Source organism: Pituophis catenifer, unplaced genomic scaffold, assembly GCF_029215685.1.
Source record: "Pituophis catenifer annectens isolate HBS135680 unplaced genomic scaffold, rPitCat1.0.hap2 SCAF_6, whole genome shotgun sequence".
NCBI lineage: Eukaryota > Metazoa > Chordata > Lepidosauria > Squamata > Colubridae > Pituophis > Pituophis catenifer.
In genome coordinates this window covers 51,179,282-51,207,188 of record NW_027256886.1, presented here as the reverse complement: position 1 = coordinate 51,207,188, position 27,907 = coordinate 51,179,282, and the positions used below count along the sequence as shown (strand labels likewise).

The 27,907-nt window shown below is 34.6% G+C and overlaps 1 protein-coding gene across 3 annotated transcripts in view; it reads left to right on the top strand.

The window, feature by feature from the left end:
* Positions 1-27,907, top strand: part of ABLIM1 (actin binding LIM protein 1) — a 184,279-nt gene that overhangs the window by 98,357 nt on the left and 58,015 nt on the right. For all 3 annotated transcript variants that reach the window (XM_070946093.1, XM_070946092.1, XM_070946091.1), the window contains exons 3-8: positions 4,442-4,625; positions 6,256-6,365; positions 13,642-13,768; positions 14,335-14,428; positions 25,889-25,976; positions 27,085-27,143. In XM_070946093.1, the coding sequence (XP_070802194.1) occupies positions 4,442-4,625; positions 6,256-6,365; positions 13,642-13,768; positions 14,335-14,428; positions 25,889-25,976; positions 27,085-27,143 (662 nt within the window). The remainder of the gene's footprint in view (positions 1-4,441; positions 4,626-6,255; positions 6,366-13,641; positions 13,769-14,334; positions 14,429-25,888; positions 25,977-27,084; positions 27,144-27,907) is intronic.

Genomic DNA, 27,907 nt, shown 5'->3' with positions numbered 1-27,907 from the left:
AATTACATATTAATTTCAGTTATTTCTTTTTGTTACCTAAAGTCTTGTCCTCATGATTCTGTTTATATGTTGAAGTGTACATAAGTTTTGTTTTGAATAATATCATAAAATTGAACATATATAATAATGCAATGGGGCTTGACAAATGATCATTTGAGAGCAGTTTTCAGCATCAGCCTTCTTGTTCCTTGCTGTTACTTACATAATTTAAAATTATATCTGTTTTCAAATTAATCATATATGTATGATTGTTTTCTTCCCCTCAAAACTGTTCATTTGCCATTAAAAATTATCAGGTTGACTGAATTTCAATAGCCCAACAACTAATAATGATGAACAATGATAAAACATCATTTATTTTAAGGACAGGTAGTTCAATTAACATATGAGAAGAAGACACTGAATTGTTAGTAATTTGATTGTTGATTGTTGATTGTTATATCTCAGGAAGAAAACAAAATGTGGGTAAACCATATAGGAAATGTGGCTATATCAGCCAATTCTACTTTATTTTTAAGGCTACATTAACAGAATCTGTTAACCATTAACCATCTGACCATTTAATGGGTCCTTTCTAAATTTCTTCTCTGACTTTTAATCCATTGGCAACTCCTGTCTCTCTTGTCTGACTAGGCAACATCTTGTCCTAGGCAACATCTTCTTCTCTTGTCCCCCAAGGTCATCCACATAGTCCATGAATTTTCCATTGCTGAAAATGAACTTCCAAGTCATAGTCCAAAACTATTAATCACTACATCATAGTTTCACTCTACATTTTTCACTCCTTTACTCCAGAATAACATTTGCTACTGCTGTTGTTTTTGATTACCACTCAAGTTATTGAGTTGGTTTGATGAAGGAAGAAAATGCTGAGCAAAAATTTGCTCTTCTTTTTTGATCCACCCACTATTTTTAACATTGTGAGCCCTAGGGTATTGTTTATTGGGTTTAGGTTTTCTATTTGCATGATTCCAAATGACTAAACGTGATTTTTCAGGTAAAAAAAAGGTTACTTGTCCTCAGTGTAACATGACCTACCTACTTTATATGTCCCAATATAGCATTCTTTCATGCTGATTTTCATCATAGGACTGACTTTCAAGAAGACATTCTTGAGTAAATGCTTTATGACCAGAAGTAAGATAATCTGTAATAGGCTCTGATAAGAAAATACTTCTCATGGGAAGTCAGTAGGGAGACAGGACAGAAAAAGAACATAGAAATTGTATGTATACTGTATGTCAATATACTGTTTGAGAGAGTTGTTTATGTCTGAAATGTTAATGTACTTTTATTGTTCTTCCACTAATGATGCACATGAAAATCTTAATTTGTTTTCATTTTTATACAATAATAGCCTTTTTAGGATCCTGGTTTTTTAAATAAGCAGTCTATAATAGTTAGTACAAATAACCTCAATAAAACTGAAAAGAACCCATATATTGAAAAATGATTATATGGATGAATTGGAAATTATAAACAAATAGTTCTTCTATTAATTTTACTGCAGTTTTAAACATTTTTTCAAGTTACTTGTTATATAGGCTTGTAACTGATGCTGCCATTGGTAATATAATGTAACATAGTGATATGATAATAAGTATCGCATTTATAACATATTGCTGCTTACTCAAGTGATTTGACAAAAATACATTCCAAAATTGCAAGTGTTATGCCTCTCTTATTTCAGTATGAATAGCTATTTTTCCTACTATAATAAACTCAGTTCAAATGCAGTTCAAATGACCTTTAGGAAATGTATTTCAAAATAATAGATTGAATTTATATGACACAGCCTTGTTTTAAGTCAGATCATCATTCTGACAGTAACTTTCCACAGTATCAGATAGGACTGGTCCCATGCCTACCAAGAACAGATGGAATAATTGTATCTGGGATCTTTGTTTATAGACAGTTAAAACATATGATTTATCGCTGAACAAAGTTTATAATGAGACTTTAAGCTACAAATTGTCAAACATTTTTGTACAAAAGTTTGATTCAAATTACTATATTTACTTATTAGATCTAGAGGTTTATGTTCATGGTCTTCTTGAAATTCTTTTGAATTCAAACCATAGGTTGCTAATTGTTTTAATACTATACACCAAAAGTCTTTTACATTTTCAGTGTATACCCATGCTATTTAATTTATTTTACTCTTTGTTAAAACTCCCCTTAACCAATTTGAGCCATATTCGATACACAACTTTTTGTTCAATTTTTCAACTCTAATGTTGAAGTAAACAGAATATTGTTAGTCTGAATTTTGTAAATGGATATACTATAGTACCATGATGATGAACCTATGGCACGTGTCCCACAAGTGGCATGCATAGCCATATCAGTGGGCATGCAAGCTCAGCTCCGGCACTCACATTTTCGAGTCTTCTGGGCCCACCAGAAATAGGGAAACAGACTGTTTCCTGGCTTTGGAGGGCCTGGGGGGGTAGGGAAGGCCCATTTTTCTTTCTCACCTGGCTCCAGGGCCTCTAGGAGTCTGGGGAAGGCGAAAATGGCCTCCTCATCCCCCTCCCGAATTACTCTAGAAATTGAAAACGGCCCATTTAACAACTTCCGATGGGACCAGAAGCCCGTTTTTTGCTGTCCCCAGCCTCCAGGGCCTTTCTAGGAGTCTGGGGAGGACGAAAATGGCCCTCCCCACCTCCGGAGCCCTAAAACGCCCCGTTTGACAACTTCCAGTCCCACCAGAAGCAGTTATGCAATACAATTATGAATGCTATTCTTGGAGCATTCTTAGAGTTGGTCCTACAATCCTGAAAGGAGCTCCTTTGTTTAACAGTTGAAAATCCCAGAGAAAGATGCCCAATGATTCTAAGTCTGAGCACAGTGCATCCAGATGCCATAGTCTTCTAAGAAACAAATGGTAATTTCTATCTTGTAAACCACTTGGAACATATATTCCTTTTATTGTGCCTGTTGGAAAGTTATTCTCTTCTGAATCACAATAGGTGGAAAGTTTAAATATACTCCAGAAAAAAATTCAGAAGTGTCTTTTGTCCTGCTTTGCCGCATTTCAAAGCCTGTAAATATTAGTTACTTAAAATAATTGTATCTATTCATATTTATTTATGTGTTTACTGACTGGAATAATGTTGGCTTCACATGCAAAATTTCCAGAAACATCTAAATTAAGGATTATATCAAGTATCAGGTTTTATTTTTTAAAAAACTTGTGAACGTGTGATCTTTTAACCTTGAGATGCTGCATTTGTGACTCATGTGCTGGAGTGAGTCGAATATAAAGCAGTCATTCCACTGCAAAAATATAACAGGCTAAAAAGCAAGACATTCACTATGAGCAATGATTTGGGTCATCTCTGAACCAGGATTTTTTTCTATCATGAGTTGCTGAGCAAATTTTAGTGGCCTTATTTGCTTAGCATATTAAACCAAATGTAAATAAGCAACATTTCAATTTACTGTTTTGTGTTAACCTGACGTGTGAAGCTGTGCTACCAATCAATCAAAATGTAGTAAGCACGTTAACATTTTAACATCTAAAAGTTGTTTCATTTTAATAGTAAGTAACTGTCGGACTAAAGGGATTGGTTGAAAGCCAGATGAATTTATTTTAACTAAGGCTATTTCTTTGTGTGCTTGAAATTAGATTTTAAGCCATGAAATATTTTTTTTCTGTTGATCTTGTTCTGCCATCAGTATTAAGTATAATACTTAATATTTAATAAATAGATGTAATATATTACATCTATTTATTTTTATCGTAAGCTATTTGTAAGTAAAGCTAATAAAGTATATCCAAGCTAATTTTATTTTTTTCCATCTGATGTTCAAAATGATTACCATACAAATAAATGTTTAGAAGTTGGTAATATCATGTATGCCTTGTTAAATGTACAGTTCTTGTGATAGAACTTTCTCTGCCACTGAGCGCCTAAAGATTCACTGTACCTACTTTCAATTAAATTTTTTACAGCTAGAAAATAAATAAAATTGATTTTCATTTCAGGGAAAAAACATACAAATCTACTAAACAGTAAAAACATTAAACAGCTATATAAGGATTTATCTTCTAATTTAGGAAACTATAGGATAATGATGAAGAATGAATGCTGTTCCTTTTATCCATTATTTATGCATTTTTCCCTTCCAATTATTTTCCTTTTTTTAAACACTTTCTACTTAGAAAGATGTCTTGTCTCTAACAATCATCTTGTTGCCTTTCCTGCTGCCTGCTCTGTTTATCAAAATTCTGTTTATTATTTTAATGTTATTATTATTCCCTCTTTGACCTCTTTGTCTTCTTCTAACTTCTTTTGCTCTTCCAACCTCACTACACATGTTTCCAAAAACTAACATAGGTAACAAACTATTTTTCATTATTAGTTACAAATGGCTGTGTTTTTCTATGTTCAAGCTGATATGTTCTTGTTTTTTTAAAAAATATATATTTTCACAGTGTGCGGGTGTGATTTGGCTCAAGGAGGCTTTTTCATTAAGAATGGTGACTACCTTTGCACTGTGGATTACCAGAGGATGTATGGGACCCGATGCAATGGCTGTGGAGAGTTTGTGGAAGGAGAAGTTGTGACAGCTCTGGGGAAAACTTATCATCCCAACTGCTTTGCCTGCACGATGTGCAAGTAAGTCAACTAATGCTGAACAAGATTTTATTTCTCCTCCTCCACCTCCTCCTCCTCCTTCCCCTTCTCCTTATCTTCATCCTTTTTCTCCTTTCCTCCTACTCCTCTTTTATCATTTTGGGTGTCAAGGGAGAATAAAGATTTAAAGAACATAAATACTACAGAAAAAAGAAAAAATATTCAAAAAAATATTAATTTTTACTGATATGTTGAGTTTTATATATATTTCTGTACATATGTATCTGTGTGTGTATATGTAATTGAAGTAGATTCACTGGGTTTTGTTTTTTAGCTGCTTATTTTCAAAGGCTTAAATATTGGATATGCTTGAATATACCTAAACTTACCTGATCATAGAAGTTAAGTGGTATAATTCTTGCTTTAGCTAATATTTAATAAAAGGCATATTGGAAATACTGGATTCTGGAGACTGTTTCTCCTTTGCTCAGGATTAGGAACTAGACAATTGGATTTGATTATCCCTACCCAGTATGGTCAACAGTGGAGATAATTTGCTCTAAAGTTACATAAGATTATGGACGTCTATGGGATTCCCTTTAGTCTTTTAGAGGAAAAAAACATTTCTACCGTAAGTGTGCAGATGGTGTCAGGCCTCTTAAGGCTGAGAATTTTAGTGGCAGAATGTCTCTTTTTTTCTCACTACATTATCTATCTGTAATTTCAGGTAAAAAAAAATACTGAAGCATCTTTGGGTGCTATGTTTTGACTCACAAACAGTGCCCTGGAAAATGTATTTTTATTTATGTGATACTTTCAAATATTTAAATGTATTTGAATGATGGGGTATCCAGGACAATTATCCTCCTTACCCTCTCAAAGAGTCTGGATAGCACTGTAGAAAAAAACACTTCTGAAATTCTGCAGAGCCTTAGCCAATGGACTAAGTGTAATGAACACCTAGATGGACCGTTGATCTGACTTGTTATAAGGCAGATATTCTTATTCCTATCTGTTTTCTTCTTTCTGAAGAACTGTTGCTATTGTTGAAGGCTGAAACTCCTTCATGTCAGAATTTCTGATTTAATTTTTTTCTGGTAGTTGCAGGATTTGTTCATTCCTATAGTATCTACTTTTAATCAACTCACTCTTCTTTTCCTAAAGGGATGTAGCTGAGCTTGCTCTGAATAATGAAAATACACAATAAACGACTGTTTTCTGCTTGTTTAAAACACCAAGAACTGCTTAAAATCTGGAATTTGTTGCTTTCATTGATTGCCCAAAAATAAATGAGCTATCTAATCACATATACTTTCAGTGAAAAAATAATAGAAATTTCTAATTTTCGTTTGAGCATTCAAACTATCAATGAACAGGCTTCATTTCCTATGGAAAACACTTATATAGGATTGGGCTTTTTAAAACAAACAAACTTTGAAATAAAAATGTATTGGTCGGGGTTTTTTCTATCATTTTTTCATTATTGAGATACATTTAGTGTTTGGATTTTCTCCAAATGTCTATCTTTGCCAGTACTGCATTTTAAACATGCTTTGGCCCTTTTTCCTGCAAGAGACTGATTTTACAGCAGTGGCAACAATGGGAAGGAGCTGAGAAAGATAATGTAACCCTGGAGATAGCGTTGCATTAAAATGCTTCTTTTGTTTCCCAGACGTCCTTTTCCACCAGGAGACCGGGTTACCTTTAATGGAAGAGACTGTCTCTGTCAAATGTGTGCTCAACCAATGGCATCCAGTCCAAAAGAACTCGCCACTTCCAGTAGTAAGTATTGCATCTTTTCTAAATATTCCATAGTCTGGATGGCTATATTTCTATTTTCTGCTGCTGCTTTATTCTAATGTGCAGTGATGACTTTGGCTACGAGTTGGGTTTGTATTCTAGAAATTAGAGACAGTCTCCCCCTATTCCTGCAGCCTGCTGTTTATTTATTTATTTATTTGTTGCTTAATTTAATCAATCTCCAACATAAAGGCAGAGTACACCCAAAAATAACTATAGACACAAAGACTGTCTTCTCTATCTTCTTAATCTAATTGGCTCAACTTCAGCTAACATTTTTTCTTTTTATTAATGTATTGTATATATACATAGGTATAAACTCAATATAAATCTTAAGGATACCAGCAACAGGGTTACAGTCATATAGTCATAAGTGGGAGGAGATGGGAAATAGGAATAGAATAGAATAGAATAGAATAGAATAGAATAGAATAGAATAGAATAGAATAGAATAGAATAGAATAGAATAGAATAGAATAGAATAGAATAGAATAGAATAGAATAGAATAGAATAGAATTTTTTATTGGCCAAGTGTGATTGGACACACAAGGAATTTGTCTTGGTGCATATGCTCTCAGTGTACATAAAAAAAAAGATACGCTCATCAAGAATCATAAGGTACAACACTTAATGATAGTCATAGGGTACAAATAAGCAATCAGGAAACAATATCAATATAAATCATAAGGATCCAAGCAACAAAGTTACAGTCATACAGTCATAAGTGGAAGGAGATGGGTGGTGGGAACGATGAGAAAATTAATAGTAATGCAGACTTAGTAACCAGTTTGACAGTGTTGAGGGAATTATTTGTTTAGCAGAGTGATGGCGTTCAGAAAAAAACTGTTCTTGTACATACAAATATACATACATATATATGAATTAACAGCAACTGATTAAAATGTAAAGTGTGTGTAAAATAAAGCATTCCATTGATAAACGTAAATGATCCCTTGACTATGTGTGTGCATAGTCACTCTTAACATCATTCTTTGTCATACACATTCCACAGTCAGTTCATTAGATGCAACAAATTATTAATGCAATGTAACTTCAAATGTCCCATAAGAAAACATTAAAACAGATACATTTCTCCATTAAATTACCTAAATGGAGTTCTGCTTGTTTTGCCTTTCATTCATTTTACAAATCACAAATTAGAAACAAATTTGGTGTTGTTACATAACTTTTCATTAAATAACTCATATTGCATTACATTCTTATTATATCTGTCTGCAACAGTTTTAACTTTGTTAAAGTTCCTTTTAACAAAACAGTACAGAAATCCTAAGAAAACACAGCACTGGCACAAAAGAATCTTCTAATAGTGTCCAAAGGAAAAAAAAAATAGAATGTTATAACTTTAGATAGAACAGTTTTGACAGAATGAGGACAAGTTTTCTATGAGAATATATGTATTATATCTGTTATGAATATAAACACATTTTGCTATGAAATTATTTTAATGGAGTCCTCTTGTTCATTTTGGCTTTAAATGGTCAGATATTAGATAACTGTCTTGAGCCTAAAGCCTCATTTGGGGGGAGAATATCACTGAAAGAGCATCTGAAACTTTAGATATAACATTGTGTTATAGAAGGGTCAAGTAGAATTAACATTAACTTTTTTTCCCCATATTTTGATGGGATTCCCTAAAGGCTTGTAAGATTGAAATCTTAATTCAGTTTTGGGGACAGTTGCTGTGATGTTATTGCTATAATATCAATATGTCTTTTCAGTTTAAAAAAGGGATAGCTTAAAGAGAAAAGGCTAGACTCATGTTGCATTTCATTAAAGATGGATTGGAGAACGGGCATAACTCTTGCTTTTAGGACTGTTGCAAGAATTATGCAATTATGATTTTGATCACGTAACATGTGATCAAAATTCAGACAATCAGCATGTATTTACAACACTTGCCATGTCCCAGGGTCACGTGATGACCATTTGCGAACTTTTCAGCTGCCTTCTGATAAGCGAAGTCAATGGGGAAGAGCTGGATTTGTTTAACAACCACATGATTCATTTAATAATCACAGTGATTAGCTTAACAACCATTACAAAAAAGGTTGTATAATCTGGCACAATTCCACCTTGCCTAGCAATGAAAATTACTAGTGATCATAAATTGAGGATTACCTGTAGGGCCAAGGTCCACCTTCATTTTTCTTAAATGAATAAAATCTTAAAAGTTTGCCAAAAATAACATACAAATACTGTACATCCAAAATGAGGTGATTCACTGGAATAGTTGGTCCCGTGTTTGAATATTGTGCATTGTTATAAAATGTTGGAAATGTTGATCCCATATTTACTTGAGACACAGGAAATTGATTCAATTTCCTGTGTCTCAAGTAAATATGGAGTCAGCAAATCTCAATATTTTCTTCCCAACCAACAAGCAGCTTAGAAAATGGCACATCTTTTCAAGTTCAGCGGAAAGGAATTAAATCAGGTTGCCTTTTAAATACCATCTTCCCATAGTCTTGTTATATATTACATGTCTAAAAGTTGTTTTGACTCTCCTTCTGGAAACTGCTATGACGTGTATATGCTTCTGGGCAAATGACATGGCTTTTGTCAATTTGTTCTTTTTTCTCTCAAGTGTGAAAGAACCTTGGAAATGTCCTATTGTTTCTGTCCATTAGCCTGAAAATTCAGGGGATTTTTTTTCATCCTTTTAGAAAGAACACTGAGTCATTGTCGTAACCCAAAGCTTGGATCATCTTGGAAACTATCCAGTTTGCTCACTGATTGAAAATCGAAAGGCTTTTAACAAAGCCACACGCGTACACAGGCACACACACACACACATCTCTCTGTCTCAAGAATTAACTCCAAAACATTACCTGGCAACAATTTTTATTAGTCTTGGTCTCCTTGTGGCCTGAAATGCAGAGGGGAAATTTATCATATTATTATTTACTGTGCTGCTCTATTGGCACAGATACTCCTTGGAAGGAACACAACAGAGATGCAAGCCTGTAATTTAGGGCATCCCTATCAGAAACCTGTTATTCTTCACTAATTGCTCTCTTCCATGATTATTTTTTAAAGGGCACAACAGTTGTTGGAAGCAAATATGATGTTATATTCCTAGTGGAGATCAGGCCCGCTTTTCATTTGCAGCTGGTTTCTGAATTTGGGCCTAGAGGTTCCTCCTCCTGACATAAATCAGTTGTTTTATCCCGTGAAATTTGAAAAGCTGTGCCATTAATTTCCTGTGCAGTTTACTTTCAACAACTAGGATCTGATTATGTCATAAAATGTTCATAAAGTTACACAAGCTGGGTAGAAGCCAACACCCAGAATTAGGCAATAAGCATGGTTTTATTACAGCATATAGGTGTATATCCATTTTCTTCAAGTTTCAGATTTCTTGGTAGTGCTCTTTAAAATCAGTCCATTAATATGTTTGTTTTGAAAAGATTGCATCTGCTAACATCATTTCTGGCAAGTGATTGCACATCTGCAGGTTGTACTACTTAAATTTTGTCAGTTACATGACACACCCAAGATTTCTGTTCCATTGTCTTTTCTTTTCTTGCCAACTGTGTAGAGGTTATTTCTCTGCTCACTCTCTCACACACACCCTTGTACAAAGAGAAAAAAAGGTGGGGAGAACAGAAATTGGAACCAAAGCTTAGAAGGGGCTCAAATATAGCATGCCTTGCCTTGTCCTTGTCCTGTTGTTATTTCTTAGCATAGTGTTAATGTTTCTAATTGCTATTTTACTTTTAAAAGTTATATTTTACATTATATAAAGGAGACTGGTGTAAGCCATGAGGAAATATTTCTGTGGAATCTTCTGAGATTATTTAGTTCTGGTTCTGGTTAATGCAAAGTTTTAAATCTTGGTAACAGTTGAATAAATCAAACTGTTTAGACCATCCTACTCCAACATGATGTTTTCAAATTGATTCATATGAACCATACTGACTTGGAATTTGGGTAACTGCAAATGGGACACATTTACAGGCTCATGGCTGCATAAAACCACTCTAGATCTCCAAACTGGATCTTATCAAATACTGAGGTTTAAATAGACAAGCTATAGTTGATAGACTGGTAGTTGATTAAAATATTTATTGTATTATTTAGAGAAGTCCTCAAAAATCGTTAATGTATGTACCACTTTTATTACTTGAATAAAAAAAACAAACAGGAAAAATATAAACAGCATACAAAAAGCAAGAATGAAATGAAAATAAACAAAGGACAGCCAGTTTAATCTAGTGGTTAAGATAGCAGGCTAGAAACCAGTTCTAGTCCTGCCTTAGTCATGAAAGTCAGATGGGTGACCTTGGGCCAGTCACATCCTGTCAGGCCAACATACCGTATTTTTCATAGTATAAGACGTACCTTTCCCTCCCCCCCAAAAGAGGCTGAAAATTTGGGTGTGTCTTATACTCTGAATGTAGCTTTTTCGAAGCTTTTTTCCAGCCCTAACGAGGCGCTAATGAGGCACTAACCAGCGATCTTCCCAGCCTGCTGCCTCTGTGCCTTAACGAGGCACCCAGCAATCTTCCCAGCTTTGCCTGCTCCCTCTGTGCCTTAATGAGGCGCTAGTGAGTGAAGCAATCTCCATGCTTTGTTCCAACTCTCAGCTGTTCTTTAGAAGCTTTTTTTCAGCCCTAACTAGGCGTTAGCCGAGTGAAGCGTTTGAAACCACCCCACCCCCCCGTTTTTTGCCTGCTTTTCTCATCACTGCTTCCTCTCAGCTGTTCCTTAGAAGCTGGTTTTTATCCTCAAGCAGGAGATAAAAAACCAGCAAACTAATGTGCTGAAGCTGACCAGACTAAGGATGCTAGCCAGATGAATACCTGGTAGGCAGTTTTTTCCACCCCTATCTTCCTCCCCAAAAACTAAGCTTGCATCTTATAGTCCGGTGTGTCTTATACTCCGAAAAATACGGTACTTCACATGGTTGTTGTGGGAAAAACATGGTCGCCATCTTGTGTTGTTGATAAAAATAGTAAAGGCAGGATGTAAACAAGTAAAAATAAATAAAATAAAAACCCATCTGGTCCACGAATAGGGAGTCTGCTTCCTCCCTAGTAAGAGCAGAATCTGATTGGATTATGTCACTATATTATCAGATTCAATTATGACTTAATTAACTGGCAATATTTCTCTTAAGGTTTTGGATGGAAACTGTCCCAGAGCCCGTCCCCCCCCAATTAGAAATACCAGGGAATTAATTTTGGACTTTCTGCATGCAAAACAGATGCTGTACTGCTGAGCATTGGCAGGCAGAATAGCCAATAGGCAGATATTATGGGAGATGGCATGTAACAAGATCCAATATCTAGTGCAACATTCATTGTCATAACTTGATTGGATTAAATTTAGAAACGTTCATGCTTAGAATTAGACTTAATGAATTCACTGAGACAAGATGTGTGTGTGTGCGTGCGCACACACCTTCATGACAGTGTTATCCAGCAACTGCCCTGGACTAATTGCTGCAGTTTTCTTGGCAAGATTTCATAAGTGGCTTGACATTGTCTGCTCCCTAGGGCAGTGTGAGTCTGAGTGGCCCAAGATCACCCAATTGGCTTTGTGCCTAAGGTGGGAATAGAACTCACAAATCATCTGGTTTCTAGCCTGCTGTCTTAACCATTATACCACACTGGTTTTCTGAGGCATGTTAGACATATTTAATTTAATTCCCATTGATATTGGTGCATTTGCTCTAAGCATCATGCTCCATTATTTGATTTTTTTTTTAATGGAATATTTCAGCAAGGTACCTAGCCAACTTTCTGGGGTCTTCAAATCTATCCAGAGTTGGGCCTGGTGATTGTATGGGAAACCTCCAAGAAAACTCAATGCAAAAGGCAAATATTAATTAATTAAAAATATATATATTAAAAGATAACATATTTACATTTTTTTGTTTACCTTGACTTTCCTGATTCACTTATTTTCATTAGATAGGAAAAGAAATAATAAAAAAATTGTCTTCATCCGTGAGAAAAAGAAATGTTTTGAAATTGAAAAGGAATCTAAGGAAACTGTTAAATATCACAATTCTATCATGATAAAATGTTGGGTAATTTTAATGTTTCCCTCTTATTTTTATACAAACGTTTAGAATGTTGCTGCCACCTAGAGGATTGAAATGTAATAATATGTAAAGATCAATTAGACATAGGACATAGACAAACTTTATTGTCACTTTGAATGTACACTAATCGGCATACATTAAAATGAAATTTCATTGCATACAGCTCTCAAAGGCTCATCATCTCCAATATACACTACATAAACATGACTAAATACATACATACATACATACATACATACATATTTATCATATACACACATATATTATATGACCCAGAGAAACAACACAGTCTAGTTCAGAGGTATATTTATTTATTTATTTATTTTATTAATTTAATTTGTATACCGCCCTTCTCCCAGAGGGGACTCAGAGCGGTGAACAGCCAGAATTAAAAAACATACAAATACAAAAGTTAAGATAATTAAAAAGAATTAAATCATTAACTTCCCAATTTAAAACCCGCAAATCCATAAAATTTAAAATCCCAATTAAAAACCATTTAGGCTAGGCCGGCCTGGTGGAATAAAAACGTCTTCAGGGCTTTACGGAAGGTACGGAGGTCCTGGATCAATCGTATTCCAGGAGGCAGCTCGTTCCACAGGGCGGGTGCCCCCATAGAGAAGGCTCTCCCCCTGGGGGCTGCCAGCCGACATTGCCTGACCGACGGTATACATGTACATGGTGAGAAAAATGAATTAATTGGAGCAGGGGGAATAAGATTGTCAGCCTCCTAGGAAAATATCTTTATTTCTTGAAATTATATGCAAAATTGAAATGCAGACAAGCAAAAGTAAAATGCAGAAATTATATGGAAAATAAAAATAAATAAATATTATTGCTAAACCAGCATATAAAATTAAAATCACCATTAGGTAAAGGTGATAGAAAACTGTCTAGTTGCTTTTCATGGAGGACCCTTCTGTAAGGACACACACACACACACACACACACACACACACACACACACACAGAGAGAGATAAATGTATGTGTATTGTATATGTATAATGTGTATGTATACAGATATATAAGTATATAAATAAATTATTAAAATTTCTATAACATTCAGAAAGCTTCTTTTATTGAGCTGTTTTAAAATGATGACAAGTGGCTTAATCTGGGAGTAAGTAAATATGGATCAGTAAATATGGATCAGTAACCTGATATATGTGTTTTGGTTTCTTTGCAGACTGTGCAGGCTGTGGAAGAGATATAAAAAATGGACAAGCCTTGCTTGCCTTGGACAAGCAATGGCATCTTGGGTGCTTCAAGTGCAAAGCCTGTGCGAAGGTTCTAACTGGAGAATACATCAGCAAGTAAGTCCACATAGAAATAAAATAAATTATTTGACAGGGTTTTTAAACAACTGGCATTTAAATCCTTTAAATCCTTAAATCCACTTGTGTGTTATGTTATTCCCCCATGTGACATCACATCAGAACATGTAGTAAGATATTCTGTTTTCAGGATGCTGAGAACAAACTTGTCAGAGATATACGTTTACTTGATATTGTTCCTCCTCTGTCATATTGTTATTACAATGTTCTTTGGGGCTAAATTAGGCCAAGAAATGGCTACTTAATGAGTTTGCTAGCTGAAGAGAAATTTAAACCTGAATTTTGTTTGCCACAATTCAACACTTAATGTTTGCATTCTCTGACTGTCAAAAATGTATTTATGTTGAATGGGTAACAAGTGCAGGGTGAGACATAGCTGATGAGAAATATAAGAAGCTGTCTTTAATGCTCTTAAGTGCACCATTATTAATACCTTCCTTGTGTTCAGCCCAAAATATGAGGACATCCAAGGGAATGGATATAAAATAATGTGTATTCTATATAATATTAGTGAAGCTAATTTGTATCTTGTGGGTTACATTCAGAGATGGTGCCCCTTACTGTGAAAAGGACTATCAAGTTCTCTTTGGGGTCAAATGTGAAGCATGCCATCAGTTCATCACTGGGAAGGTCCTAGAAGTAAGTAATATGCAACTTTATGTGTAGCTATTTGTTATATATGTATTTCATAAATGTATATGTGTGTTTATGTGTAATTTATGTTATATAGGAACAAAAGGTACATACTATTTTATGTAAATAGGCTATGACCAGGTTTCATGTTTTGAAAAAAATATGTATGTTGTTTGACATCAGACGCACTGAGCAGCAAGGCCTTTACACAGTGAAGATATTTTTGGCATATTTTATGCTTACATATACAGCCCATAAGAATCTTGAGTAACACAAGATAACAGTGAAGAGACTCTTTATTAACTTGTAGTGGTTATCTGAATATAAATAGTCCAGCTTTTCCGGATAAGGTTGAATTATGTGATACAAAAATATATATTAAAATTTAAAATTAATAAAAGCAACCTATACCTAATTACACTTAACTTTCAGTATAGAGGAGAAGGAGGGAAGACTGTTATATAGTATAGGGCAATCCAGCATCTATTCCTGTTCCTCCAATCTCCCCCATTAATTTACAAAATAGGCATTACTACAGCAAAATGGAGATATTTTGTGATGTTTTATTATGTTTGAATATTTTTAAATTATGGTACCTATTATTTTAAATGTTTGCCTAAGTTTGTGTACTTTTAACAGCTTTCCTCAGTATATTTTATTCAATACTCCATAGTAAGATTTGCATGTATGTTGTAAACATACAGTATTTCATTTCAGTTATAGTAAGGAGTACTATAATAGTAGGAAGTAAGCACCAGAGGGCAGCACCAGATTTTGTAAGGAAGTGATTGATTGTATGGACAGAGACTGTAACTAACATTTGCACCCCAATTTTTTTTCATAATAGTACTTTTAAATATAACACAAGCAAGAACTTCTTTACCTCAGAAAATGTACAATTTTGTTTTGAAAAGTAGAGGAAGGCAGCTAAAGTAATTTGCATTTTTAAATTTATCAACTCTTAATACTTAACTGAATATATATTTTAATAGATTCTAAATGTTTAGCAAAATATTTTAAAATGCCAAAACAGCGTAGGATATTTAAATTACAGTTAAAGAAGACAGAAAACATATATCAGTCAATGGAAATACACTAGTTTAAACTGCGTAGGTTTTTAACCTGAAGTTGAAAAAAAGCCAATTGTGTTTCTATTGGCCTTCCCCAGTTAAAGGGCAATTCCTTATAAAAGAATTGTAATTTTGTAAGGAATTGTAAAGATAAATACAAAGGGTGTGGATCAATTTTGGCTCAATGTGGAATCTCAAGATGGAATGAGAAGTTTTGGAACATTTTTTTTTCTGGGAGTGGAACTGATGGGTTTGAGTTTACTTTATTGTAATTGGACCTCTAGGATTCTCACATTCTGATTTGTTTTTCTAGAACATTGTTTCATTACAAAAATGGTCAGGAAGCAGCTGCCATCAAAATAGTTTTTGATTTTTGTGCAAAAAGAGATAAGTATTTGGGTAATGAGTCATAGAGGGAATTGTGATTAAAACAAAATAACCTTATTCAAGTCAGTCAAACATCATAGTGAATGGAACTTTTGAAAATTGAGAAATGCTTATTAAAATGTTCTACACATCATACACAGAGAGAGAGAGAGACAGAGAGACAAAGAGAGACAATGAATTAATTTTAAGGTATATAACATAACAACACATTTATTTCTGGCACATCTTCTAACAATCTGGGAAGTAGAAATTTTCTAAACACCAATTTCTTTGCTAAAAAAGAACCTTGATCTATCAGTCTTAACTTTGTGCAACAGGTAGATTATCTTGTGCAAGGTTGGATTTCTGTTTGGGTGTGAATGAGAACAGGAAGTTATAGAGATGCCAGTCTTAGTTGTGTGCATTATCATTTTGAAGAATCCAGACCCAGGCCATTGCCATTGCAAGAGTGCAATCCCAGGGTATTGCCTATCACAGATAGAATGGACATTCATAGCGGAGCAGGAGTTTAAATAACAACATTACAGTATGCACAAAACTGTCATTGAAGCAGCTATGGTCACTGTAGACAGTGAATTCTGATTCTTTTAGTAGCTTTGAACTTAAAATTGAGTTTTTTAAGAGTCAATGGGGAGTTATATCACTTGTTTTCCATCCAGTAAAGATACTTGACATGTGTTACATGCTACATTTATGTCTGTCTATCTTTTCCACCAGAATTTGCTTAATTAGAATTATATCAGTATTTTTCCCTTAAGGACTGAAATCTCACTTGAAAAAGAATTAAGCTGCCGAATTTGAAATTACAATGAACTCAACCTATTTGCTAACGCACTTAGATTGAAGATTTAGTAATGAAATTGAGCTAAATATTTGCCAGGGAAAATTGAATGCATTAAACACTTAATAAAAATAAATACATCATACAAAGTTCTTCCTGATTTCAGGCTGTTTTCCAAGACCAGTTGCAATAACCCAAATTATATGTACACAGTAGACATAGTATACACAGTATACATAGAGAAATATATTAATTAGGTATTTGCTGTTAAATGTTCTGTTCACATAATGTTGCAGTATAACTTGATAGGAATCTGACCAAGTTAATTGAATTAAAGGCAATTTTTAAAAAATCAATTATAAATGTAAGGACTCTTGAAAATGAACAGAAGAGATTTAGATTTAGGTTATAATACATATCAATTCATTAACATACGAAGTACAGTTTATTGAATATCTGTGTCTTTGAGAAGAATTGATCGTTTGCTTTGTTTGGTAGTAGAAGGAAACTCAAGTCCCCAAGGTCCTAATTTCAGCAGAAACATTCAGAAGCAATCTTCTGAACAGTTATACTAAAATTACTACATGCTACTTAGATAAATGTAGACAAATGGTACTGCTTCACCTTAAGCAATAGGCATCCCCTTTTCTTTTTTCCATAATGGACTGGTCCGTTTATTGCTAGCTGCAACCAAAAAGCTAGAAAAATCTGTCTGTTTCTGCATTGTGAATGAGTGATCAGGACCAGACTACCGAGTTGTGATTTTGAAAGAAGAAAGTGATGTGTTTTGGATTAGGAACAATATTGCCAGAGTTTTCCCTATGATAAAATGACCTGGAAGTTATTTCATGTCAGCAAGATGACTCACACAGTTATTTGACGGAGTCAGAGAGAAATGGAAGATGCAACTCATTGAATGGTGAAGTTTCAAAGCATATCAAAGAAGTCTTAGCAGAAGGTAAATTAATCTTCCTGAGAGAATTGTTGAATATGCAGCATTATAATTATTTAAATAAAGCATACAGTTTTAAAGGAAGAGTTAAATGGGAGAAGGACGGTTAGGGTGACTAATCCAACTGCTGTTACCATACAGCAAACAAACAACCAGAACAAATTACATTTATGTGAATTTGGTGTGACTTCTTGTCTTGAGAAGTATAGCTATCAAACTGTGCCGGTGCAAAGAACGAACAGTGTGTTTGTTAAAATTACTCATTAATTCATTAATGAATTTCTATTCATTTTAAAAAATATGACACATGAGCAAATGTTTCTCTATTTAGTTTATATAGAATAACCCTATGGAAAAATTCAAAAAATTAATGCATCACTATGGGAGAAATATTAGAGCCCATGTATCTACCTTTAAGTAAACATATAGAAGATGAGAAGGTAGTTATAATTCATGCATACTTTGGTGAAAGAGATTTTTTTAACCTAAAATTAATGCGTGTGTACATGCACACACACAATCATTACTCAGAATGAATATTGAGATAGATAACAGCCTAGTTTTAATCATTAGGATCTCAAAATGTATGTCCAGATTTATAAATTTGTTTACAAAGACATTCTTTTAAAAGAGGTACGTTTGTTATTGTTTTTCAGTCTATTGTAATTGATTATGAACTATTGTTTTTAAAGAGAAGTAGGATATAAATGTTTTGAGATAAGTAATTATCTCTAGAAGGCATTTTATGGTATCTATATACAGTATAAATACTGATTACAGTTTTTGCTTTTGATAAAAGTGTGTGATTCTGATTTACTGCAACCAGTACCATATCTACAGTTATTTCAGTTGCAGAAAGCAACTGAAGCAATTGCTTGAAAGCAATTTCAAGCTCATGCTTGACCATATTTCAAATACAAGATTTTGAAAAAAGTATCAGCAAAGGCTTTGGCACAGGGATTTGGGCACTAGTTTGTGGCCTGATTTCTATCAGCATCAACCAACATATTTGCAAATTGCTAATGAGGACCAATAGAGAACGTTGAAGCAGAATCTTGCATACATTTTATGAAAAAATATTTGAGATAATATTTTTGTAGAGGCTTGTGACCATTGGTGGCATTTAAGGAAACAGAGAAACATTTCTATGTGAGCTCTTTTCTGACATTTATTTATTTATTAGGTTTTTATCCAATATTTAGTATTTTATAAGTAAATCAAGGCTTTGAAGTACATAATAATCCCTTCTCTTCTATTTTGTCCACAATATCAACCCTGTGAGATGGATTGGACTAGAGAGAGAATGCTGGCCCGAAGTCACCAATCTGGCTTCCACGTCCAAGGCGAGACTAGAAGTCAAAGTCTCCTGGTTTCCAGGCTGATGTGTGGTTTCTAACCACTACATCAAACTCTGATGTTCTGATGTTAGACCGATTGTCCAAAAATATTGGCCAGGTTTCCTGATGAACAATAAGTGTACCTCCAAATACCTTTCCTTCCTACTCAAAATGCTTTTAACATCCTTCCTTCCTTCTTTCTTTCCTTCCTTCCTTCCTTTTCTCTCTTCCTTCTTCCCTCTTTTTTCAAATTGGGCTAGTAGATAAAGTTCATTACACATGTGTAGTATTTGTTTTATCCATAATCCAGTTTATTTTAACAGAATAACAGAGTTGGAAGGGACCTTGGAGGTTTTCTAGTCCAACCCCCTGTTTAGGCAGGAAACCTACACCACTTCAGACAAATGGTTATCCAATATCTTCTTTAAAACTTCCAGTGTTGAGCATTCACAATTCTGCAGGCAAGTTGTTCCACTGATTAATTGTTCTAACTATCAGGAAATTTCTCCTTAGTTCTACGTTGCTTCTCTCCTTGATTAGTTTCCACCCATTGCTTCTTGTCCTACCCTCAGGTGTCCTGGAGAAAGCTTGACTCCCTCTTCTTTGTGGCAGCCCCTGAGATATTGGAACACTGCTATCATGTGTCCCCTAGTCCTTCTTTTCATTAAACTAGACACCCAGTTCCTGCAACCGTTCTTCATATGTTTTAGTTTCCAGTCCCCTAATTATCTTTGTTGCTCTTCTCTGCACTCTTTCTAGAGTCTCCACATCTTTTTTACTTCATGGAAACCAAAACTGGATGCAGTATTTATTCAAAGTGTGGCCTTACCAAGGCATTATAAAGTGGTATTAACACTTCATGTGATCTTTATTCTATCTCTCTGTTTATGCAGCCTAGAACTGTGTTGGCTTTTTTGGCAGCTGCTGCACACTGCTGGCTCATATTTAAATGGCATTTTGTTTTTCTTGCCTAAATGTAGAACCTTACTTTTTTCACCATTGAATTTCATTTTGTTAGATAGCGCCCAATGTTCAAGTCTGTCAAGATCCTTCTGTATCTTAAGCTTATCTTCCAGAGTGTTGGCTATTGCTGCTAGCTTGGTGTCATCTGCGAATTTGATGAGTTCCCCATCTATCCCCTAGTCCAAATCATTGATGAAGATGTTGACATCTTACAGTATTTTCTTGAATATCTTCCTCGCCAATTTCTCTGTTCTATGGAGGAGGGGGATGAAAAAATGCAAGCAATTTCTGTAAGCAACCTTCCCTTTACCTGAAACTTTTCTGCTGCTAATACGATTGTATAGCTTTTGATGTGAGGAAGAGCAGACATCTTACTCTCTTGAAATCTCATCCTCTCTAATCTCCATGCTTTGCGAGGTCAGGTAATGGTCAGGCAAAGCAGAGATTTCCTACAGAAATCACTTGCTATACCCCACCTTACAAAGTGGACAGATTGGAAAGTAGCGGTTTAAAGAGAGTTAGCTGTTTGTCAGTATGCCCATGGCTCCCAGCCCTAGATTGCTGGCACAGTTGCATTGCTTTGTGTGTACAAAATAGCAAAGCAGGCACTCCCGCACTCCAAAGAAGAGAAGTGGTTAAGAGGCAAAGATATTCCAAAATTTGAAGCTGACTTTCTACCTGGAACATATAATCCCAGTCATGTGATTCCCACTTAGTTTAGCAACAGAGTTGCCAGTCTCAATTAGGGTCATTAAACCAGGACTACTTGCATATTGGGTAGAACAAATTAGCATTTTGACATGGGCAAAGGTGAAGCATATTGCATTCAGCTCCTTTAAAACTACTGTTTGTCTTTCATGTCATAAAAATGAAACTGATATATTTTATAGTTTAATGCTTCACTGATTACTTAAAAGAAAAGCTCTGAAAAGAGAACCAAAGGAATAGTGAAATACCAGAAAAGTATGTAAAGTCTTCAGAAAAGGTAGGTCGGTTCACATATAATGCTAACTAGAATAGCTGAGTTTGCACATCATTATTACATTATCAGGGAATATGGGTATAATACATTTTGAATTGGCTAGGAAAGTATCATACTGCATTTGCTGCCAACCCAGTTCGTCATGTAAATCTTTAAGAACCCTCTTTAAGTAAAGAATTTACAAGCAGTTACTTTTTCAAGGCAAAGAGAAATTGATGTCAATACTGTCCTTTTTTAAATGATGGGAGAAATGAAATCAGGAAGAATCCGTTTTCAAAATCTGGAATCACTTGCTAAACAATTCTACAAATATGTTAAAGATTTTTTTTTCTCTTGCTCTTGCCTATCACTTCTATCCTTTTCTTATTACTCTGAAAGTCATACTATTTTCAACTTTCCTCTTAGTTTTGATAAATGAGTAAAGGATTCTACTGTCTCAAAAACTTTATAGTGCTGCATATCCATCTGCAAGAGACAGGGTGGTGACTGAATGACAAAACTTAGCAAGCTACAGGACATGTGCAATCTCACAATGGAAATACAAAGGTGGGGTGTTTATTGTATTCATCATTTCCACATCTTTGAAGTTTTGACTGGCTGCTTATGCAGTGCAGAGAATTCTGGGAGAATACATGAAAACAGGTCTGTAATTGTCTCTGCTACCCATTCATTAAGGAGATCAATGGGGGTCTGTTGCTTGAGAGCCCTTTAATTAACTTGCATAAGTTCACATTTTTTCTGATTAGTGTTATCATTGTATTTATTTACAAACACTATGCCACACTAAACATAACTCTCTTTGGAAAAATAAAAATATTGCTTTTCTTTTTATTTTGTTAAATAATTCCATAATAAATTAGTCCTCGGGGCTTCCTTCAAAGAGGGACTGTCTTACTCTGATAGTGCTATTCTGAAGCAAACATAGCATTGACATTTTCACATGCAGGAAGCACATATTAGATATGAATTTTTTGTCACTCAAGTAGAGAGAAAGGTGTGCAGGATGGCATCCACAAAGAATTTATAAAGAAGTTCAGTGTTTGGATATTGGAGGGTAGCAAGTGAGAAACCAGTTTTTAAAAAAGGATCCAAGGAAGATTATACACTTGGGGAAAATTATACACTGCTCAGTTCAGTGTCTTTTTTGGGAAAGCAAAAATGACCAAGCTCATAGAATAACAAACAAAGAGAAATTACCACAGATTCTGCAATAATAAATTCTTCCTGACCACCATTCAGATATGGGGAAGGAGATGACCATGTCAACATGATATACTAGGAGATTCAAATGTTGTCTTTTGGGGTGAAATATCTTGTTATTATATTTGGTATATCCCCCATTAATTTTATATCTGGCTATTTCGTTAAAATCTTGTCTTATGAACTCTGTAGTTGCATAATGATTAGTACTTCCTTATCCATGTAGCCTTTCAACTTGCATTCCTCATTCCTTAAATTTTAGTCCCAAATATTTATTTGTCTGTATGAATCTTGTCTATGAAAACATAGACAAACCAGTTAGTAATAATAAGGAATATAGTGGGCACTCTTACCTGGTTCCTTTTCTCATTGAACAACTTATGCCAAGTATTCCACTTGTTTTAATTTTTGCTATTTGCCATTGATATATACCTTCCATTCAAGTTTTAAATTTCTTTTCTGGGTTCATTTTCTTTAAAACTGCTAATAAGAAAAGCTATTCGAAGTTATCTAAGTCTTTTTCAGGGTCTAAAGTATTACTACTATCTTTTTTTTTTTTTTGTAATTTATGTATTTTGTAATACATAAATCTAATGTATTTATTTTAAAAAATCTACTGTCATCCTTAATTTTCCTCTTGAAATATAACCTGTTTAATCTGTTTGATTTATTTCAGAAATATTGTATTCCTTCATTTAAAGGAATTATTTTATTTTGCTTTGTTATTGAAATTGGGATATGATCTGCAACTGTGATTCAGAGAATCTCTTTTTACTTAATGGGTGATATGAAAGTCTTGGAGACTCAGCACATATCAATTCTGGGATGTTTAATGCCTTCTCTAATAAAACATCTAATCCTTTCTTTTTGAATTTTATAGTCTCCAGACATATATTAAAGCCAGTGTGTTTATATATTGAAAGACTTTTGGAGAGAGTTTTCCCATAATTTTTCTGGAGAAATAAGAAATGCTGGAACTACTTCTTGGATATGCATATAAAAATCACCAGGAGAATTTCCCTTGGTTCTTTAAACTATACCACGCTACATTTTATAGACCCAGTTGTACCGGCTATCCAAATCATTAAAAAGAATGTAATGCTATTTTTTTCATAAACTGAAAGTGGAGGCACTTTGTGACTGTTCCCAGAGACTTGCAGTTTTTTCTGGTTGATTGGCTGTACATTAGAATAGAAAATACATTTCTTTAGCATTATTTTTGATTGCTTATCAAATTTGCTGGAGTCTTCTTGTTGGCAGTGGGATTAATTAAAAGATTGTAACAGTACAAATAAAGCAAATGGGACTGGTAGAAAAAGATACAGTATATCCTAATCCTTAATAGGATTATTACTAGCCATACCTCCTGTCAACTCAAGTCAAGTCGTTACTTGGTTTTGAAGTGAAGCAAATCTCAATAGCAACCCATTCAGGGAGAGAACATTTCAAGATCAAAACATGACCACAAATTTTAGAAAAACATTTGTATTTTGGTTCTTCCTGTTTTCAGGAACTGAAGTCCTTGCAATGTTTTGTCTTCCAGCCCTTACTGCTTGTATTGTAATAATTTTTTTCTGTCACATTTCACAAAACTGAGCACACATTGGAAAACTGCTGAAACTCACTTAAGGTATTAATTAGTGAGAGGGAAGCAAAAGCAAATGATATGCCATCTCCAAATATTTAGATAGTGCTACCAAGCTTATAACATGATATCACATTATAAAATAACCATCCCAGAATCAAGACTTGTAACATGTTAAAAAAGCAGTAGAAGAAAAGAAAGAAGTTATCTATAGCTTTTGCAACTAGCTGAAATAAAGCCATACCATTAACAATCGATATCTCTGTTACATAAAGTGTTCCATTAACATTCCAAGGTCACAGCTCCTAAACAGCATAAAGCTAAGCTGTTTCTAAGTATATACTCCTCCCTAGAGAATATTAAAACAAGGGCAAGGTATAAAGAAATAGGGTATCATCAAAGATATTAGTAGACCCAGGTGTCAGTGTAGTTAATTACTGCTGCGAAAAAAGAAACCATTTCATGGTGGAAGAAATAGAGTGCAATCTTAAGTAGCTTCATATTTCAGTAAAAGTAATCATTTTCCAAATGGTTGGATAGAAATTATTAAAATAGAAGAAGTGAGCCCAGCTGTTCAGTTGTAATACCATAAAAATGTATTTTTTGGCCAAAAGAAAAGATATGTTTGTAATTAGCCTCTCCTCCAGATCCATTGGCAGTCAAGTAGCCCTTGTGATGTCTCATAATGTGTATTTCTACATCCCAATGGCAGCTTCTTTGGAAAGAAGTGCAGAATGAGGTCAGAAGTATTAGAAAACTATGTTTTCTTACTCAGACAAAGAGACAAACATCTCTCACAGTATTGTACAGTGTTTCCAAGATTAAAATAGTGCAATTGTTCAAAAAGCATATAAATGCTTATATCGCTTAGAAGTAGAATGTAACTCTGAACTGTTACCACTATAAGAAGAGAAATTTCCTTACACAAACATTTGAGACAAAATTTTAGTTTAATTTACAGTCACATCTTATTAAAATTAAGACTGCAATTCCTTTTTATCTGATAGATTCTTACATTATAAAGTGTTTGTTTTTGTACTGTAGCATGAAACAATGTTACATTTAAAACTTTTATCTTCATTTCATAGTACTGTAGGGGAAGGGTTAATTGATACACAGAAGAGTATAAGCCATAGTGCAGAGGAATTTACAGTATACACAAGATATACATTCATCTTAAAATAATGAAAAACTAAGTAGTTATTGCCATTTACAATATTAAAGAGCAATAGATTAACTTCCATTTTATATTATGAAAGTTGGAACTTTGCCAGTTTCCATTCTGTCTGATTAGTGCAGTTACAGAAATAGAACAGTATCACAATATATTGATAAAGATAGTAATGAGAAATACCAAGTTAATCAGAGTTCTAATTAAAATTCAATCAAAAATAATTGTATGAGAAAAACAGAGAACTTAAATTACAATCAATAGATATTTTAAAGACTGCCTTCTTCAGTTCAGAAATCTTGCTCTGCTTTTGCCACGATCAAAAGCAATAGCAGTCAGTGAATGGTGAGAGTAAATAGAATAAAAATGCTAGGTACATTTATCTACAAAGAAAAATGTGTTCTAATTATATTCATTAATAGCAGTGAAAATAAAAAAGGGGGGAGGGAGAGGGAATAAAAAAAATTGCTGTAAATAAATCATGGGCCTAAGAAATGTCACAGAAGAAAGATATGACATTACAAATGTGTATACATCACACTAATTCATCCAACTGATAGAACTGAAACTTGCCCTTTCAAAATGTGTAGTATGATGGCTTTAGAAAGTGCAGTTCATTAAAAATAATAACTTATGAAAGGTAACCTCTTGGATAGGATTTTGAGCTGGCACTGTGCCATTTTTTTTAAAAAAATTGATTTATATGCCACCCTTCTCCGGAGACTCAGGGCGGCTTACAATGCATTAAGCAATAGCCTTCATACTTTTGTATATTTTATACAAAGTCAGCTTATTGCCCCCACAAACTGGGTCCTCAATTTACCCACCTTAGAAAGGATGGAAGGCTGAGTCGACCTTGAGCCTGGGGAGAATTAAACTCACAGTAATTGCAGGCAGCTGGATGTTAAATGCTGCCTTTAGGAGGCATTAGCCTCTTAAGCCACTCAGGGTAAATATCGGTAAATATTTATTTTGCATAAATATCGGTGAAAGATCATATAGATCATATTATATTCTTCACACTTATCTTTTCTGCAGGCAGGGGACAAACATTACCATCCAAGTTGTGCACGATGCAGCAGATGCAACCAAATGTTCACAGAAGGAGAAGAAATGTATCTGCAAGGTATAGAAATTATATATTGATATACAGAGAGATACAGAAGCTACAGTTAATGCTGAATGCAGAAACATTATGGGCATGCCCCAACTTCCAGGAGCAATCAGGGGTGGGCTGCTAGGGGTTCACAGGGGTTCAGGAGAACCTCTAGCTAAGATTCTGTGCAGTTTGGAAACCCCCCAAATCCCATTCCTGGCGCCTGCTCCGTCCTCCTAGGAGTTCCCACGCAGCCCATTTTGGATGCAGGTAAGTGCAGGGCATGTGCGGAGGCTCAGGGAGAAATATGGCCCTACCCGAAGTTCAGGAAGACCAGAAACGGGCTTCAGAGGGCCTCTGGAGCCTGGGGAGGCTGTTTTCACCCCCATGGAAGTCAAGCGAAGACTCCAGAGCCAAGGTAGGGCAAAAATGCCACACCCCCTTGGTGCAGGAGGCCACCTAGGCCATGACCACCATGATCACGCCCACCCATAAACTGGGCAGAGAACCCCTTGGTAAAATTATTGAAGCCCACCCCTGGGTGCAATTCAAGATACTGGTTATTACCTATAAAGCTCTTCGTTTCAATCTTCTGAGCCAAGTTAGGGTGGCCCAAAAGGCCTTGGGAAAGGGACATCTAGTCTGCTAATAAATCCATGGAGGTGAGAAGACAACATGACAAAAAAGACGTTTGTGTATTGATAAGTTTATTCAAAATGAACATTTTATTTAGTCTGATTTTTCTGAAGCTAAGTAATGGAGAAACAGTGCAGCTTTTAATTTTGACGGGTATGACAGTTATTTTCTCCAACTGAATCAATGTGGAAGGAAGGACTTTGGAAAAAGTAAATCTGCCAAAAGACTTAACTGTTTAAGACATGGATGCATTGACATTGCAATGTGTGCTGCATACTTGCTTCTGGGAATTCTGCAGTATGTGATTAATTGTACATAAACAGAATATTATGGAACAGAATTTAAGTCTTCTTTTAAAAGGAGACTGATTCAAGTCAGGATGCTACTGCAGAAGTTTCTACAGTTAAGGAAAGTGGGAAGAATTAAAAGTCTCTATTTTAAATGGATTTCTTCTGAGCTGAATGAAATGTAATACAATTTATCTTGCTCTTTTCCACAATAGGTTCAACAGTTTGGCATCCCGACTGTAAACTGTCTACAAAGGGAGATGAAAAGCTAAGGGTAAGAAATAATTTGCATTTTCTGATTTTTTAAGAACTGTATGATGATTTGTTTCACTTAAAAATATTACCTTTTTTTTTTTTTTTTGCAAAATTTAAAAGTTCCTTTTTATAATTGTACTGTTGATCTTTCTCTTGGTTTTGGTCTTGGGTGGAAATAAACATTTGATTTTATTTGATTCCTTTAGAAATTCGAAATCTTTTTTACAGACTTAAGGATGTGATCCTGTTTATTTATTTAAAGTTAATATGTCCCTAGAATAAGTCTCAGCAAAGAATTAGAATAATGTATAAAATCTGCCAATTTATGCATTTTATCATTCTGAATTCCATTAAAGAAAAAAGAATCATGAATCATTTGAATTCATGATTATGCTATAAACTGACAATATAATCCGATATACTTATTTATTTATTTTATTTTTTATTTTACTTCAAATTTATATACCACCCTTCTTCCTGGGAACTCAGGGCGGTGTACAGCCAGATAAAAACACATAATATAAACATTAAGAACAAATTAAAAGGAAATATCTCAATTTGGCCAAAAATTTAAGAAACATACAAATTTAAAATCATTTAAAAGGCATTGTTAGGCCAGCCCGGCTTGTTGGAAAAGGAAAGTTTTAAGGGAACAGCGGAAGGCACGGAGGTCTTGGATTCTCCTTATCTCTGGGGGCAGCTGATTCCAGAGGGTAGGTTCCCCCACAGAGAAGGCCCTCCCCCTGGGGGTCACCAGCCTGCATTGCTTGGCTGATGGCACCC